The following is an 18,356-nucleotide window of genomic DNA, read 5'->3' on the forward strand; positions in this document are numbered from 1 at the left end:
TTGGACCCATGAGCTGGATTGGTGACTGGCACCAGGACCGGTGGAGACCATCGTAGACCCTGAGCATCGAAGGAGGAGTGGCGTTCCTTGCCACAGGGGTCGCTTTAGGAGGCAACGCGGTAAAAGCCGGGGCATCCCTGCATCCGCACCGTGCATAGACGAAGACCGGTGCTGATGCTCCTTGGTCTTCCCACTATGCTTGGCCCAGTCTTTCCCCTGTGCCAAGGTCAAAGACCTTGAACCTGGCATCCTCAATTCGGAGGAGATCAACAGTGGTCTGTGTCTCTGGCGTCCCTACCCACCGGCAACCTCGATGGAACAGACAGCCCCACCAAGTCAATAGCAAGGTATCCAATCAGTGTGGCTCTGAGGTAGTGCTAGTGCAGTAATAATAGAAGATTTCAATCACCCCAATATTGACTGGGTAAGTGAAACATGTAGGGCATGCTAGACAGATAAAGTTCCTGGATGGAATAAAAGATTTATGGAGCAACTGGTTCAGGAAAGACGAGAGAGGGAGCAATTTTACATCAATTCTCAGTGGCATGCAGGATTTGGTGAGAGAGGTAATAGTGGTGGAGCTGCTTTGCAATAGTGATCATAATATGATCAAATTTGAATTAATGACTGGAAGGGGACCATATGTAAATCCATGGCTCTAGCGCTAAACTTTCAAAAGGGAAACTGATAAAATGAGAAAAATTAGAAAAAAAACTGAAAGGTGCAGCTACAAAGGTAAAACGTGTGCAACAGGCATGGACATTGTTAAAAAAAAATACCATCCTAGAAGCACAGACCAGATGTCTTCCATGCATTAAGATGGAAGGAAGGCAAAACTATTACCGGCATGGTGAGGTGAGATAGGCTATTTTAGTCAAAAGATCTTCATTCAAAAATTGGAAGAAGGATCCTTCAGAAGAAAATAGAATAAAGCATAAGCATTGCCAAGTTAAATGTAAGACATTGAATAAGACAGGCTAAGAGAAAATTTGAAAAGAAGTTGGCCACAGAGACAAAAGCTCACAATAAAATTTTTTAAATATATCCAAAGCAGAAAGCCTGGAAGGGAGTCGACTGGACCGTTGTATGATCAAGGGGTACTTAGAGACGATAAGGCCATCATGGAAAGATTAAACGATTCTTTGCTTCAGTGTTTACTGAAGAGGATGTTGGAGAGATACCCATTCCGGAGAAGGTTTTCATGGGTGAGGATTCAGATCAGCTGAGCCAAATAACAGTAAACCTGGAAAATGTGGTAGGCCTGATTGACAAACTGAAGAGTAGTAAATCACCTGAACCAGATGGTATACACCCCAGGGTTCTGAAAGAATGAAAAAAATGAAATTTCAGAACTATTAGTAAAAATGTGTAACCTATTATTAAAATCATCCAATGTACCTGAAGATTGGAAGATGGCCAATATAACCCCTATATTTAAAAAGGGATCCATCGGTGATCCGGGAAACTCTAGACCAGTGAGCCTGACTTCAGTGCCAGGAAAAGTCATGGAAACTGTTATAAAGAATAAAATCACAAAACATTTAGATATACATGGTTTGATGGGACACAACCAACATGAATTTACCCAAGGGAAGTCTTGCCTCACAAATCTCCTACATTTCTTTTTTGAAAAGGTGAATAAACATGTGAAATGGTAGATGTGGTGTATTTGGATTTTCAGAAGGCGTTCAACAAAGTCCCGCATGAGAGTCTTCTAAGAAAACTAAAAGGTTATGGGATAGGAGGTGATGTCCTTTTGTGGATTGCAAGTTGGTTAAAAGACAGGAAACAGAGAGTAGGATTAAAAGGTCATTTTTCACAGTGGAAAAAGGTAAACAGTGGAATGCCTCAGGGATCTGTACTTGGATCGGTGCTTTTTAATATATTTATAAATGATCTGGAAAGGGTTACAATGAGTGAGGTGATCAAATTTGGGGATGGCACAAAATTATGCAGAGTAGTTAAATCTCAAGCGGATTGTTATGAACTGCAGAAGGACCTTGCGAGACTGGAAGATTGGGCTTCCAAATGGCAGATGAAATTTAATGTGGACAGGCGCAAAGTGATGCATATAGGGAAAAATAACCCTTGCTGTAGTTACACAATGTTAGGTTCTATCTTAGGAGTTACCAGCCAGGAAACAGATCTAGATGTCATAGAAAATAGTTGGCCCAGAGTGCTGTGGAGATCAAAAAAGCAAAAGAAAAGAAAATTATTCCTTACCTGCTAATTTTCGTTCCTGTAGTACCATGGATCAGTCCAGACAGTGGGTTATATCCCCCGTCCAGCAGATGGAGTCAGAACAGAGTTTGAGGGCGTAAGCATATAGAGTAGAGCACCCTCTGCTGGAGCTCAGTATTACGCATAGCAAAGCCCAAAAGAACATATAACATTTTGGATCCAGAATCATAACCAAAACGAACAGACAAAGATATAAGGAAACAAACTGTCAACGAGACCGCAAACCTTCAACTTGTGAGGAGCTGTGAACAGCAACAATAATCAGAAAAAAAGTCAGAATGACAGTTACCTGGAAGAATCCGAGAAGGACCCAACGAAAAACCCCTAGCGGTGGGCGTCTGGACTGATCCATGGTACTACAGGAACGAAAATTAGCAGGTAAGGAATAATTTTCTTTTCCCTGTACGTACCAGGATCAGTCCAGACAGTGGGATGTACCCAAGCTTCCCTAAACCGGGTGGGGCCCTGAGAGCCCTGCTTGGAGTACTTGATCGCCAAAAGAACCCGTGGACTGCGGCGCCAGGTGTAGTCTGTAGTGTCTGGAAAAAGTATGCAAAGACTTCCACGTCGCCGCACGACAGATTTCCTGGGGAGAAACGGAACGAGCTTCCGCCCAGGACGCTGCTTGAGAACGCGTGGAATGAGCCGGCACGCCGCGAGGCGGCACCCTGCCCGCTGCAATGTAAGCCGAGGAGATGGTGCCCTTAATCCAGCATGCAATGGTTGTCTTGGATGCTTGAGATCCCCTCTTCGGTCCTGACCAGAGGACAAACAAATGATCGGATACCCGGAAGGCATTGGTAACCTCCAGGTAGCGGAGCAGAACACGCTTGACGTCCAGGAGCCAGAACGACCGTGGTTCCTCTGGAGCGAAGGCTGGGAGTTCTACCGTTTGATTTAAGTGGAAGGCCGATACCACCTTTGGTAGAAAGGATGGCACCGTACGAAGGGAAACCCCAGAGTCGGAAAAACGCAGATACGGATCTCTGCATGACAACGCTTGAAGCTCTGAGATACGGCGAGCAGAGGAGATGGCTATCAGAAATACCGCCTTGAGGGTCAGGTCCTTGATGGAGGACCCCCGTAGTGGTTCAAAAGGAGGACCCGACAGCGTCCGCAGAACCAAGTTGAGACTCCAAGAGGGAAAAGGGTCCTTGACCGGTGGCCGCAGGTGTCTGGCACCCTTCAGAAAACGTGCGATATCCGGCTGAAGGGGTAGAGAGCAGTCCTTCTGTACCAAGACATTCAAGGCTGCCACCTGGACATGGAGGGAATTATAGGCGAGTCCCTTATCCAGACCATCCTGTAGGAAATGAAGAATCATCGGAACAGTCGCCTCCATGGTCTGGACACCGCGGTCGGAACACCAGGTTTCGAAGACCTTCCAGACTCGAACATAAGCAACGGAGGTTGAAGTCTTACGGGAATGCAGCATCGTTGAGATCACTGCCTCCGGATATCCTCTGCGGCGTAGGCGGCGCTGTTCAAAAGCCAAGCTGCAAGACAGAAGAGTTCTGCCTGCTCGAAAAATACCGGCCCCTGACGTAGAAGGCGTGGAAGATGGGCCAGGCGAAGTGGACCGTCCACCGTCATCTGAAGTAGGTCTGCGAACCATGGCCAACGGGGCCACTCCGGGGCAACGAGAATTACGGGCCCCCGATGATGTTCTAACCTGCGGAAAACCTTGCCGACCAGGGGCCAAGGAGGAAAAACATAGAGCAGTTGATCCGACGGCCACAGAAGAGCGAGGGCATCCACCCCCTCCGCTCTGCGCTCTCTTCTGCGGCTGAAGAAGCGCGGAGCCTTGGCGTTGAGAAAGGTTGCCATCAGGTCGAGGCGTGGAGTTCCCCAACGATGGACGATGAGATGCATTGCCTCGTCGGAAAGAGCCCACTCTCCGGGGTCCAGCTGTTGACGACTCAGGAAGTCCACCTGAACTTTGTCCACCCCGGCGATGTGAGAGGCCGCTATCCGGACGAGATTGCTCTCCGCCCAGGCCATCAGGGGAGTCGACTCGAGGGAGACATGCTTACTTCTTGTCCCCCCTTGACGATTGATGTAGGCCACGGTGGTGGCGTTGTCCGAGAGAATCCTTACCTCCCTGTGTCGTACCAAGGGAAGAAAATGCTGGAGAGCGAGACGCACGGCTCTCGTTTCTAGACGATTGATCGGCCACTTTGCCTCCTCTGGCGTCCAAGTCCCCTGCGTAGCGCTTCTTTCGCAGACGGCGCCCCATCCCACGAGGCTGGCATCGGTGGTCACCACCACCCAATTGGGCACTCCGAGTGATACTCCCCGAGCCAGATGCGAGGGGACAAGCCACCAATCCAGACTTTTCCTGGCCACTGGCGGGAGCGGCAGGATCACCTGATATTCCTGGGAGACTGGTTTCCAACGGGATAGCAGAGATGCCTGTAATGGTCGCAGGCGTGCAAACGCCCAGGGGACCATGTCGATGGTGGAGGGCATGACTCCCAGGAGCTGCAGATAATTCCAGGCGGTTGGTTCTGCCAAAGCCGAAAACCGAGACACGTGCTTCCCTCAGAGCTTGCGCCTTGTCTGGACGCAGGAATACCATACCCAGCCGGGTGTCGAAACTCGCTCCCAAGAAATCCAGGTGTTGTGAGGGCACCAGGGAACTCTTTGGAAAGTTCACCACCCAGCCCAGAGAGCGTAGGACTTGTAAGACCCTGGCCACTGAGGTCTGACCATGTGAGAAGGACTTTGCACGAATCAGCCAGTCGTCCAGATATGGATGCACTAGGATACCCTCCTTGCGGAGGGCTGCCGCCACCACCACCATGATCTTTGTGAAGGTCCGAGGAGCGGTCGCCAAACCGAAGGGAAGTGCCTTGAATTGAAAGTGTTGACCGAGAATCTTGAAACGGAGATGCCGCCGGTGAGCCGGCAGAATGGGAATGTGCAAGTATGCCTCCGAGAGGTCCAGCGAGGCGAGAAATTCTCCCTTGTGCACTGCGGCAATCACTGAGCGAAGAGTCTCCATGCGGAACCGGCTGACCCTCAGAGTTTTGTTTACCTCCTTCAGATCCAGGATGGGCCAAAAAGAACCGTCCTTTTTGGGAATGACGAAGTAAATGGAATAATGGCCCAAGCCCACCTCGCAGAAGGGGACGGGAACTATGGCCCCTATGTCTTGCAACCGGTCTAGTGTTTGTTGGACCGTCATCCTCTTGAGATCTGAACCGCAGGGGGAGAAAATGAACCTGTCCCTCGGGGGGCGGGCAAACTCCAAGGTGTAACCGTCCCTTATGGTGTCCAGCACCCACTGGTCCGTGGAAATGACTGCCCACTCCTCGAAAAAATCCATGAGTCGACCTCCGATCCGGGGAGGCGAGAAGTGGGCTCGTCTGGCATCATTGGGCTGACTTTGTGGGCGGATTTCCTTGCCCTAAACCATCTCGCGTGGGCCTCCGCCCGCGAAAGGAACGAGACCAGGGCTGGGATCTGGCCAGCTGCGTCTGGGCACCGGACTGCCGGTAAGACCTGTAACGTTGCTGTGCCCTGGCCCTGGTTCTACCTGAAGAATAAGACCTGAAGGAACGCTGTCTATCTTCCGGCAGTCGATGCACCGAATTTTCACCCAGTGACTTGATGATCTGATCCAGGTCCTCTCCAAATAAAAACTTCCCCCTAAAGGGGAGAGAGCCAAGGCTTGACTTGGAAGAAGCATCTGCCGCCCAGTTTCGAAGCCACAGGAGCCGTCGAGCTGCCACAACCGATACCATGGACCGTGCCATCACGCGAAAGAGATCATACAGGGGGTCCGCCCTGTATTCTATTGCAGATTCCAGGCGGTCTGCCTGGGCGGTCTCTTCGGGGGGCAACTCCTGAGATGTGAGAAGTTGTTGTACCCAGAGCAAACTGGCCCTTTGCGCAAGCGAACTGCACATCACGGCCCGCATACCTAGAGCGGAGACTTCGAAAACCCTCTTGAGGAAGGTTTCCAACTTACGATCCTGCATGTCCCGGAGGGCCGTTCCACCCGTGACCGGGATGATCGTACTCTTGGTCACTGCCGACACCGCTGAATCCACCTTGGGCACCTTGATAAGATCCAAGAAATCCTCAGGGAGTGGGTATAGCTTTTCCATGGCTCGTGTGACCTTCAAGGAAGCATCGGGCGTGTCCCACTCCCTGGTGAGAAGCTGGAGGAAGGACTCGTGGATAGGGAAGGCCCTTGCCCTAGGACGGAGGGCGGCAAGCACTGGATCCCCTTTCCGGGAAGACGTGGCCACGGCTGGGGCCACCGGAATCGGAGGGTCCGGAGGCGGGTCGAGATCTAGCTCCTGAATAATATGGTGGATCAGTTCATCGAGCTCTTCTTTTTGAAAAATCCGTAGGGCCCGAGGATCATCCCCCTCCGTTTGCCCATCCGGATGCGCCTCCGGGGGCTCCAGGGAATCATCTCCCATTGGCAAAGCCGCCCCTGTGGTACGCCGGGGTGGCACAGGGGAGGGACCCGGCAGGGATCCAAGTGCAGCGGACGAGGTGGCGGGACCACCAGCAAGCTTAGGAAACTTGGGAGGAGGGGGCCCCAGGGGATCCACCCCCGTCTCTCCCATCCCCTACAAATAAGCCCTGTGCATTGCCAGAATAAAATCCGGTGAAAAAAACTGATAGCCGCCTGGAATCCCTGGGGAGGGACCTTCCTGGGGACCCCGGTCGAGTAAACCTCCCGCCGGGGGCAAAGACTGTTGCGAGCCTGGGCAAAAATTCCTTTCACCCTCTGGAAAAGTGTCCGCCTCGCGCTGCTCACCTAAAATGGCCGCCGTTCCCGCCAATGGCGGCATCGTGGCCGGCCCACGCCGCCCAGGCTGAGGAAGAAGCAGGTCCGAAATTGGGCCGGGAGACTGCAGGGTGCTTTCCCCGTCGGGAAAGCACCGCTCACAAAGCCCCTCCTTCAAAAATTGACTCGCCGGCTCGCCGCAGGCCTCACACCTCAAGGTCCGCGGCATGTCAGCCTCGGCAAGGAAAGCCTCGGGGGGTGGGCCCAAGAACGAATTAGTGCCGCGGGGGGCCTGGAATGGCCCAAACAACCCGGTGAGGGGGTCCAGGAACTCCGGGGAAAATTCCCCGTTCAGTCGTGCACAGGCCCGCAGACGGAGCCTGCGAATCGTGGGACCCTCCAAAGACGCGTGGAGCGGCTGGCACCACCGGCATCCACGGGGCACTATACCAAAGAGCTAACCTGTGGAGAAACAAACTCACAAAAAAATTTCCACTTACCCCAACTGAGGAGGAAAGGAGCACAGTATAGAGAAGGCAGAGCCACAGACACACGCCTCCTCAAAAATTGAAAACTTTTTTTTTTTTTTTTTAAACTTTAAGGATCCAAAATGAGATGAGAAAATCGACAGGGACATACTGTAGAGACGAAGAAAGAAGAAATATAAAACAAATGAAGAAGCCCTGTCAAAGTGGGGGAGCTAGTGGATCCCCCTGCTCACATCTGCTGGAGTCAGAAGAATACTGAGCTCCAGCAGACTGTGCTCTACTCTATATGCTTACGCCCTCAAACTCTGTTCTGACTCCATCTGCTGGACGGGGGATATAACCCACTGTCTGGACTGATCCTGGTACGTACAGGGAATGTTAGGAATTCTTAGGAAGGGAATAGAAAATAAAACGGAGGATGTCATAATGCTTCTGTATCGCTCCATGGTGAGGCAGCACCTTGAATTCTGTGTGCAGTTCTGGTCACTGCATCTCAAAAAGGATAGAGCTACACTGGAGAAAGTGCAGAGAAGGGCAGCCAAAATAAGGGGATGGAACGGCTTGCCTATGAGGAAAGGCTAAAGTAGTTAGGGCTGTTAAATTTGGAGAAGACACAACTGAGGGGGGATATGTTAGAGGTCTACAAAATCATGAAAGGACTTGAACAAGTTAATGTAGATTGGTTATTTACTCTCAGATAATTTAGAAGGACCAAGGAGCACTCCATGAAATTAGCAAGTAGCTCATTTAAAACAAATCAAAGAAAATTATTTTTCACTCAGTGCGTAGTTAAGCTCTGGAATGCATTGATAGAAGATTGGGTTACAGCAGTGAGCGTAACTGGGTTTAAAAAAGGTTTGGATAAGTTTATAGAGAATAAATCCATAAACTATTGCGGTTTATTTAAAATTATTTATATACTGTCCAACAATAAAATATTGATCAAAACATTAATTAATAAGCAATAGTAGCTTGTGATCTAATGTTTGGCTACTTGCGACTTGGATTGGTCACTGTTGGAAACAGGATACTGGGCTTAATGGACCCTTGGTCTGACCAAGTATGGCATTTCTTATGTTCTTAGATGCCAATGGGTCGGACTTCTTCGACCCGAAGAGGTACTTCATCTTCTCGTCGAAGCAGACGTCCCTTTGGGGTAATCTGATTGCACAAGTGGCAACACCAGATATCATGCGATGCCACCAGGCAGAGGATGCAGACTTCCGCGGATCGGTGATAGACATGGTCTGCAGGCATGGGGGGCATCAGCGAAAACCTGTCATGGCCATGACAGAGCAAAACAAAAGGGCTGAAGAACGGAACGGCAGTGGCAGGCATCAATGACCAGCAGGTACTGAGGCGCCACCACATCGAGAGAATCAACCATGAAAGTAAACTTACCCACAGACTTTGAAAACCCTGACTGAGAACACTACGGGAAGGCACCGAAAGGGACCCAGCAACAGAAAGAGAAAAAAAAAATCTCAAAAAAACACAAAGAAAGTTTTCCACTAGTCCAAAAAGCCAAAATTTTTGGCTTTTGGGACAAGTGGAAAGCTCTGCAGAAAAGAAGAGACTGAAGACAGACCCCCACGTGGACGTGTGGTATAGGGCATGATGAGCATGCTCGGTGTGCTTTGTCAAAGCTTTTAGAAACTTTGACATATGTTTTCCACATTGGGCTCTATCTGTTGATGTCACCCATGTGCGAGGACTACCATCCTGCTTGTCATTGGAGAAATCAAAACAATAAAGGGGATGGAACAAGTACACTATGAAGAAAGGCAAACGAGGTTAGGACTCTTCAGCTAGAAGAGAGGGCTGAGGGGACGAGATATGATAGAGGTCTATAAAATGAGGGGATTAGAACAAGTAAACTAATCTGTTTACTCTTTCAAAGAGTACAAAGAGTAAGGGACACACAATGAATTTAATAGGTGATAAATTTAAAACTAATAAGAGAATACTTACTCAACCCATAATTAAGCTCTGGAATTTGCCAGAGGATGTGGTAAAAGCTATTAGTGTAGCTGTATTTAAAAAAGGTTTGGGCAAGTTCCTGGAGGAAAAATCCATTAATCTTTAAGGTGGAGGGGCAGAAATCCACTGTTTATCCCTGGGATAAGAAGCTTGGAATCTATTTACCCTTTGGGATCCTGTCAAGTACTTGTGACCTGGATTAGCCACTACTGGAAACAGGATACTCAGCTTGATGGTCCTTTGGTCTGACCCAGTATGGCAAGTCATATTCTTATTATTTTGCATCAGTCTTAGAGGGAGGGTGATCATAGTTAGTAAATGCTAAAATCTGGAGTCCCAACTAACTACATTGGATAGCAAACCAATGTATGTTTATATAGAGGGCCTGATAACATGGAGCATATTTCCAGCCTGTCCTATAGGCTGCCCACACAGAGCAATATTCTGGTTACGGTGTTTTGCCCATAACTAGGTACAGATGGTGCAACCAACTACATGCCTTTTCTCTCTCAAGAACTGCATGCTCCATTTCCAATTGCACTATGGTGCGTTCTTCCACAGCTGCCTGCATCCGACTGCTCATCTTGTCCATCATGAGACGGTGCAGAGTCACCAGATTCTTCATCTCATTGCACTACAAAATGACACAAAATGGAGCTGTAAAGCCCAAGGTCAGATGCTATTGACAGTCTGAGGAATCACTTTCTTGCAGTTTCTAGGGGCACTGACCTGCAGCTGCATCTTAACCTGGTTGTCTTCCACATTAGAACAAAGTGATTTACAGTTCTGGGAAAATTCCATGCACTCCTTGTGATAAATAAGCTGCAAGATAAAGAGGTTATCATGTCACTCATATGAGAGAGAAATGCTAGATGACAATGCTTTCCACAGCTTTTCACCTCTTACCTGCTGCTCATATGCCTCCCTCAAAGCAGCACAGAGGTCTCTTTCAGAATCCAAATGAAGCCTCAGCTGGCTGATCACAGAAGAGGAGTGAATGCTGAGATCCTCTAAGCAACCATTGGCCTGAAAGGGCAAAATCTTACTATAAAATTGTCAACGTGTTACAGTGAACATTCTCTAGAGCAGTGGTTCTCAACCTTTTTTCTATTGGAACACCCCTGACAGATAATGCTTACATGCATAACACACTGAACACTTGACTATCATGGAGCTAAATGTAAATATATATTCTGCATTCACAGGACCCACCCCCCCAAACAATGAATGCCGAGGAGATTTTCCCATACAACTCACCATATAAAAAATATATTCTGATTCTGGTGCTATCTCAGTAACAGAAATACAAACTCCCTTACTACCAGGTACACTGTAAAATACAAAACCTGAAAAAAAACACTCAGCATGTGTAGAAACCCTGCCATACCATAGCAATACTAACTCCAAGAACTCAGACAGCAATATCCCTACCTATGGAAAGGCAATAGTGCACCACCAGTGTATGTCCTATTGAGAATGAAAAAACACAACAAATAAGACTGATACAAATCCCTACATACTGGTACGTATGTACCTGGATCAGTCCAGACAGTGGGTTATGTCCCCCTTCTAGCAGATGGAGTCAGAGAAAACTTTGAAGGGTGCTCCCATATAAGCTGGTGCACCCTCTGTCATCCTTCAGTATTCTTCTGACTCCAGCAGATGAGAGTGGCTGAACTCTAGTTCCCCACTGAGACTTCTGAAAAGCTAAATTTAGTGCTCTTTTCTCTATTTTTTAGCTTCCTTCCTATCTTAAGATGGATCAAGGTTAACAGAGGATAGTAAAAAAAAAAAAAAAAAGACAGGGAAAGCTCAGAACCTTGCCTAGGGTCCAGCAATCTAACTTGCAGGAAGAGCTCAAATACAGAATAAAAGACCACAAATTACAAAATGTGGAGACAAAAACTGGAATGGAAACTTCTGCATGCAGTGCATAACTGGAGAACTAGAAAAGAAAAATACATTTCTTCCTACACTAAACAAAGCACAAAGATAGAAGAAATACACATGCCCAAAACTGACATATTAAAGCTCTTGCACCCCTTGTCACTCTCCCTCCATGTCTACATCATCCTTCACTTCTCCTTTTCAATCATCCACTCACACTCGCATCCCTGCCCAGCATTCCTGCTCCCCACATCCTCTTCCCTGTGCTCCCTTTCTCCCCTACTTGACTCTCCCTACCCAGCTACCCTGACCCCCTGTTTCTCAACCTTTCCTGCTTAGCGGTCCCCACACTCCCTCTCCCGTCCACTTCTATCTGCCCAGAATTTCCAACCTCCTTTTCCCCCCACTCTCTACAGAGTGAAGAGATCAGCAGCAGCATCACTCTCAGACTCAGCAGGGGGAGAAAGTTTGTCACATCAGGGCCCAGGACAGCAGGAGCTGGTAATGTCTCACTCTGATCTGGATGAATGAGGAAACAGCCTACCACTGGGCCAGAAAGAAAAGAAGGACTGAGAGTAGCCTTCCGTCAGGCCCAAATGTAAGAGAAGTCAACCAACTCCCACCCAGGCTGATAAGGAGATAGCTGGCCCTGCAACACACCTCCCAGGACCTTGTGACACTCCAGTGTGTCCCGACACACCTATTGAGAACCACTGCTCTAGAGCTGAAAAACAACTGAAGTGCATCAGGAGGCTTTTACTAGAAGAAAAGGAAAATTGGTTCTTACCTGCTAATTTTCATTCTTGGAGTCTCACAGATCAGTTAACCCGCATGGGTTTTTCTTCCCTACCAGCATATGGAGACCGAAGAGAACCTAAACTGTACTTGCCAGGTTCTTGTGGCTTGGTTAGGCCTCTGTTGGAAACAGGATGCTGGGCTTGATGGACCCTTGGTCTGACCCAGCATGGCAATTTCTCATGTTCTTACCTGTGGTACTTAAGATAGTGTGCCACACCTTCAGACACTCAGTATGCACTGTATTCAAGCACAGAAATATGACCACCACCAACTACCCCCACTCCCAACCAAGCAGGGGAAAGGCAATGTGCAAACTGGAGGATATCAGTACATAAGAGGAACTCGCCACATCTCAAAAAAGATATAATTGCGATGAAGAAGATATAGAGAAAGGCAACCAAAATGATAAGGGGAATGGAACAGCTCCCCTATGAGGAAAGACTAAAGAGGTTAGGACTTTTCAGCTTGGAGAAGAGACGGCTGAGGGGGGATATGATAGAGGTGTTTAAAATCATGAGAGGTCTAGAATGGGTAGATGTGAATCAGTTATTTACTCTTTCAGATAATAGAAAGACTAGAGGGCACTCCATGAAGTTAGCATGGGGCACATTTAAAACTAATCGGAGGGAGGAAGTGACGTCAGTCTCACTGAATGGCCGCCTGAATCTTCAGCTCCGGGTAGCTGAAAATTATTAGCGGTGTCAGCGCTTCGCAAACGGCTCCCAGCCACTTAATTTTTTTGAATTCGCCTGGTATTGTTGATGGTGACCCGGCAGAGGACCATAGACCTCGTGGATTTTTCTTACAGAGTAATACCGCGGCCCCAAAAAAACTGCATGAGGGGGAGGAGGAAGAAATGTCGGCGGGCGCGAGTCCTGCCGATACGGGCGCGGAAAGTTGCCCCTCTCGCCAGGAATTTAAAACCTGGCTTCAGGACATGAAAATCAAAATTATTAAAGCATTTAAGGACGGAATATAAGATGCATTGGGTGATATCCGCAAAGAAGTGGGGGAGCTAGGAGAACGGATCCATGAGGTAGAGCAAGCCACAGAGGAACACACTACCACGCTGACACACTAGGAGAAGGAGTTGGCACTTATCAAACAGACCACAGAAGACCTGACTAACAAACTAGAGGACTTAGAAAATAGAAATAGATGCAATAACATCCGGATTAGGGGAGTACCCGAAGTTGAAGGGACAACTGACTATATTATATTGGTCCAAGCCATATGTAAATCCATCTTGAGCACGGATGCTGATCAGCCTTATGACAAGGACATAGCTATAGAAAGGGCTCATTGCTCGCTGGGCAGAGCCATCAACCAGCCGCGAGACATCATCGCATGCCTACATAGTTTTCCTACTAAGGAAAGGGTGATGACTAAAGCCAGAACATTGGGCAATATATTATGGAACGGATTCACAATCCAAATTTATAATGATATCTCAGCCATTACACTCCAAAGGCGCAAAGCCATGAAACACGTCAAGGACACGCTGAGAGCAGAAAATGCCAGGTATAAATGGCTCTACCCCTTCGGGCTTCTTTTCAATATCAGTGGTCAGTCATGTATGGCAAGATCCTCAGAGACGGCTGAAAAATTCCTCCGGCAAAAGGGCATTGAGCTGAAATCACATGCAACAGGCTCACCACCTCAGGAGCGTACAGCAGCACCGCGCTAGCAGACAGCCGGCACTGGAAAGGGTGGTAAACGACTTAGAAGGAATCAGGACGCCACTACTTCAGCAGAGGATGAGATAATTTGATAAGGAGATCAAGTGTGGAGCTCTTTTGTGATACCTGGACACCAGCTGGCCCACAACACCTATCGCTGTAATACTCTCTGAACATCGCTCGCTAACGAGAGCCTAGGACTGATACAACATAGATTATATATGCGGAAGATGGACTCAGAGTTGCAATGGTAAACTGGATGATATGGGTAGGGTGGTACAAGTACCAGGGGATGGGAAAAGAAATACAGAACAATCAGTTATGTACTGACACCATTTATTTTAGTAGATAAATACAGGCTACAGGAGATGACGTCATTCCTTCTTACTGGATAAGGTGGGGAAAGGTTCCTCACTGATGGTTGTTATGGAGGGGGTGAGGGGAGGGGGGTGGGAAATTTATGGGTGTCCACAATGGGAATCCTGGTATATTGTTGCTGTTAATTATAGTGAGCTTTGAATTAATGAACAGAGGTTAAGGATTTCATTATATTACTTACCTACTACCTTCCATGGCTGACTTGACAATAGTATCCCTGAATATTAAGGGACTTAATCACCCTAGAAAATGACAATTGTTGTTTGCGGAAGCCAAAAGACAAAGAGCGTCCATATATTTTGTGCAGGAAATGCATCTTCTTAGATAAGATGAGCGATTACTGCGTGATAAAGCATAACCACAGATATTATTGGCCTCCAATTGTGAGGCAAAAAAAACTAGTGGGGTGGGTATTATGTTTGCAAAAGATCCTAGAGTGGAAATACTTAACTGCAGAAGAGATAAAGGGGGATGGTACATCGCTACGGTGATTAAGTTAGATAATATTCTCATGACCTTACTTAACATCTATGCGCCTAATGTTAATCAGGGGGAATTTTTTAGCCATCTCGAACAATCCCTAAGTGACTTTATACAAGGTCCACTCTTGCTGGGTGGAGATTTTAATAATATCCTAAATCCTAACATGGACCATAGCAACCCCCAAGGGGGAAAGTCAAAGAATCATAGACAACGACTAAAAGCAATTATGGACACATGGGGACTGTATGATATTTGGCAACTCCAACACCCGAGCTCACAGATCATACTCCCGCATAGATATGTGGCTGGGTAGCAAACTTTGGTGTGTGGGATGCACAGACATGCAAATCGGATCTATAACGTTGTCGGACCATTCGCCCATTACAGGGAATTTCTCCCTGCAAGCTGAAGATATTGGGACTAAATATTGGAGATTAAATAATGTGTTGCTCTCAGATAAACAATTTGTGAATCCATACGAGACGAGATTAAAGAATACTTCACTCTAAATGATATGGGAGAGGTAGCCCCCAGTATAGTGTGGGATTGCTTTAAGGCGGTTATCCGGGGAAAGCTGATAGCCAAGGCGACCGCTTGGAAGCGACAATCCCAACAAATCCAAAGAGCTTTGCTTAAAGATATCAGCTGTATAGAAAAACAACACAAATCTAGAGGAGGTGAGAAGATATTAAGGGCACTGGACAAGAAAAGGCATGAACTTCGAGTAATTTTAGATGGGGAGATCAGCGCTAAGCTAGATAAGTCACGGGGCACCTATTTTGCTGAAGGTAATAGACCGGGCAAATTATTAGCTAAACAATTAAAACAGATATCGCAAAGTCAAATTCTAAGGATCAAAGACCAAACAGGGCACTTCCTCCTAGACAACAAAAGCATTAGGCAACTGTTGTGCAATTTTATCATGAATTATATAGGAACGAACAGCCAATCCCTGACAAGGATATAGAACAGTATTTGGAGGCAGTTCAGCTGCCCACTTTAACAGAGGAGCAAACGGCTGCCTTGGATGGATTGATCTCACAGGGGGAGATCTATCATGCCATCTCCACACTCAAACCGTATAAAGCCCCGGGACTAGATGGGTTCTCTGGTCTTTTCTACAAAAAATTTGGGGACTTACTTATACCACATTTACAAAAAGTATATAACAATCTATTAGAAGCTCCGAGTCTGCCACCATCCATGAACTTAGCAGGTATCACTATATTACCAAAGCCAGGTAAAGATAAACCTTTATGTGGATCTTATAGGCCAATATCCCTTTTAATCCTAGACCTAAAAATTTTAGCGAAAATTCTGGCCGGACTCAATCAGGTATTATCCCTGTTAGTACACAATGATCAATCTGGATTTATCCCTGGCAGGCAGGCAGGGGATAATTTATGCAAAGTCACCAACTTAATGTGGATAGCCCGTTGCCGTCGGATACCAGTGGTACTAATGGCCGTAGATGCGGAAAAGGCCTTTGATAGGGTTCACTGGGGATTCCTGTTTCAAGTTCTACAAAAAGTGGGCCTGGTTAGAACCTGGTTGTCTGCAATGTATTCTTCCCCTAAAGCGTGTATTAAGGTGAACGGATCATACTCTCCGGTCTTTGATCTAGGCAGGGGAACATGACAGGGATGTCCCCTTCTATTTGCTTGGAGTGATAATTGATACGGAACTAAGTATGAAACAGCATATATCTTTAAAAGTAAGGGAAGGATACGCCAAACTTATGACTCTTAGAAGACTAAAACCACTGCTAACGCCTAACTTCCGATCAGTGTTACAAGCTTTAATTTTGCAAGCACTGACTATTGTAATACCCTTCGACTAGGTTTACCATCCACCACGATAAGACCACTACAGATACTGCAAAACATGGCTGCAAGAATTCTGACTGGTAAAAGTAAGAGAGACCATATCACCGATACCCTAATTGAACTACACTGGTTACCCATTGAGCAAAGAATACAATACAAAACACTATGTACCATACATAACGAAAAAGCAGAATGGCTGAACACAGCCCTTCGCATACATGCCCCTCACAAGAACCTGAGATAGGCAAACAAAGCACTACTAACTATTCCTTCAGTCAAAAAAGCAAGACTAACCCAAGTAAGGGAAAGGGTTCTATCCTTAGCAGGACCTATAATATGGAAATGCATGTTGATGGCCCTATTAGGTATTCACGCACGATTCAGAAAGTAAAATGTGCAGCCAAGCCGCACATTTTACTTTCAGAAATTAGCGCCTACACCAAACGTAGGCGCTAATTTCTTCTGGCACCGGGAAGTGCACAGAAAAGCAGTAAAAACTGCTTTCTGTGCACCCTCCGACTTAATATCATGGTGATATTAAGTCGGAGGTCCCGAAGAGTAAAAAAAGTTTAAAAAAAAAAAAATTTTGAAGTCGGCTGGCAGCTGTCGGGTCGAAAATCGGACACTCAATTTTGCTGGCGTCCGGTTTCCGAGCCCGTGGCTGTCAGCGGGCTCGAGAACAGACGCCGGCAAAATTGAGCGTCGGCTGTCAAACCCACTGACAGACGCCGCTCCTGTCAAAAAGGAGGCGCTAGGGACGCGCTAGTGTCTCTAGTGCCTCCTTTGCCCGTTGCTACCGCCGGGCCTCATTTAAATACTGTATCGCGCACAGGCGAGTGGCCTGGGCGTTCACCCGCTCTCCCGCAGACTTTACTGAATCGGCCTGAGAGAGAGGTTCTTCAACAAGGTCTCTCTCAACAGCTCAAATGGAGCACCACAAAGTGCCTGCAATACTAAGTTCAGACTCCATAACACAAACAGCCTACACACCAGCGAATGCAGATGCTTAAACCCCTTGAGGAACCTCACCACATCCGGATGCGAGGCCAATGACCTTCCTCGAAACTTGCCTCAGACAATCCAAGGCTGCCACCTCAATCCGCAGCAAATTGTAAGCCAAACCCCTAGAAAAGCCAAGCTGAGGAAAAGCCAATACCTGTGGAATATCCTCCCACAACGGATCAAACACCTTCCTCCATGCACCAGTTGTTGCAAACTCTCCACACCCAGACATATGCCAGAGATGTGGTTGGATTCCTAGCATGAAGGTTCTGAGTAACCTTTCAATAACAAACTTCTCCTCTCAAAAGCCAAGCTGTGAGACAGAACTGTTCCACCCGATCTGATAAACAGGACCTTGTCTTAATAGCCCCTGTAGCGTATCCTTTATTATAAATTAAAACATTTTTAAACAAATAATTCAATATATCTCCAGCAACTCACAAAGCCTTAGTCATTAAAACAATCAATGGTCCAATGTAGGATTGAAAAAGCAGAGTTGCTTACCTGTAACGGGTGTTCTCACAGGACAGCAGGATGTTAGTCCTCACATAAGGGTGACATCATCAGGATGGAGCCCAATCCCAGAACACTTTTGTTAAAGTTTCTAGAACTTTGACTGGCACCTACTGGGCATGCCCAGCATAGCACCAACCCTGCATCCAGCAGGGGTCCCCCTTCAGTCTAGTCTTATAGTAAAAAGTACATGCGAAAATAAAATAAGAAAACGTAAATGAAACCAACTCTGCGGGGTGGCGGGCGGGTTTCATGAGGACAAACATCCTGCTGTCCTGTAAGAACACCTGTTACAGGTAAGCAACTCTGCTTTCTCACAGGACAAGTAGAATGG

At 47.2% G+C, this 18,356-nt stretch overlaps 1 protein-coding gene across 1 annotated transcript in view; it reads right to left on the reverse strand.

Annotated features, from left to right (window-relative positions):
* Nucleotides 1–17,741, reverse strand: part of SPAG5 (sperm associated antigen 5) — a 131,844-nt gene extending 114,103 nt beyond the window's left edge. Inside the window, exons 1-4 of the mRNA XM_029613522.1 lie at nt 17,664–17,741; nt 10,363–10,482; nt 10,186–10,278; nt 9,956–10,090 (exon numbers count right to left, since the gene is read on the reverse strand). Of these exons, the coding sequence (XP_029469382.1) occupies nt 9,956–10,090; nt 10,186–10,278; nt 10,363–10,482; nt 17,664–17,741 (426 nt within the window). The remainder of the gene's footprint in view (nt 1–9,955; nt 10,091–10,185; nt 10,279–10,362; nt 10,483–17,663) is intronic.
* Nucleotides 17,742–18,356: the final 615 nt, after the last annotated feature.

The sequence above is a fragment of the Rhinatrema bivittatum genome, chromosome 8 (assembly GCF_901001135.1).
Source record: "Rhinatrema bivittatum chromosome 8, aRhiBiv1.1, whole genome shotgun sequence".
NCBI lineage: Eukaryota > Metazoa > Chordata > Amphibia > Gymnophiona > Rhinatrematidae > Rhinatrema > Rhinatrema bivittatum.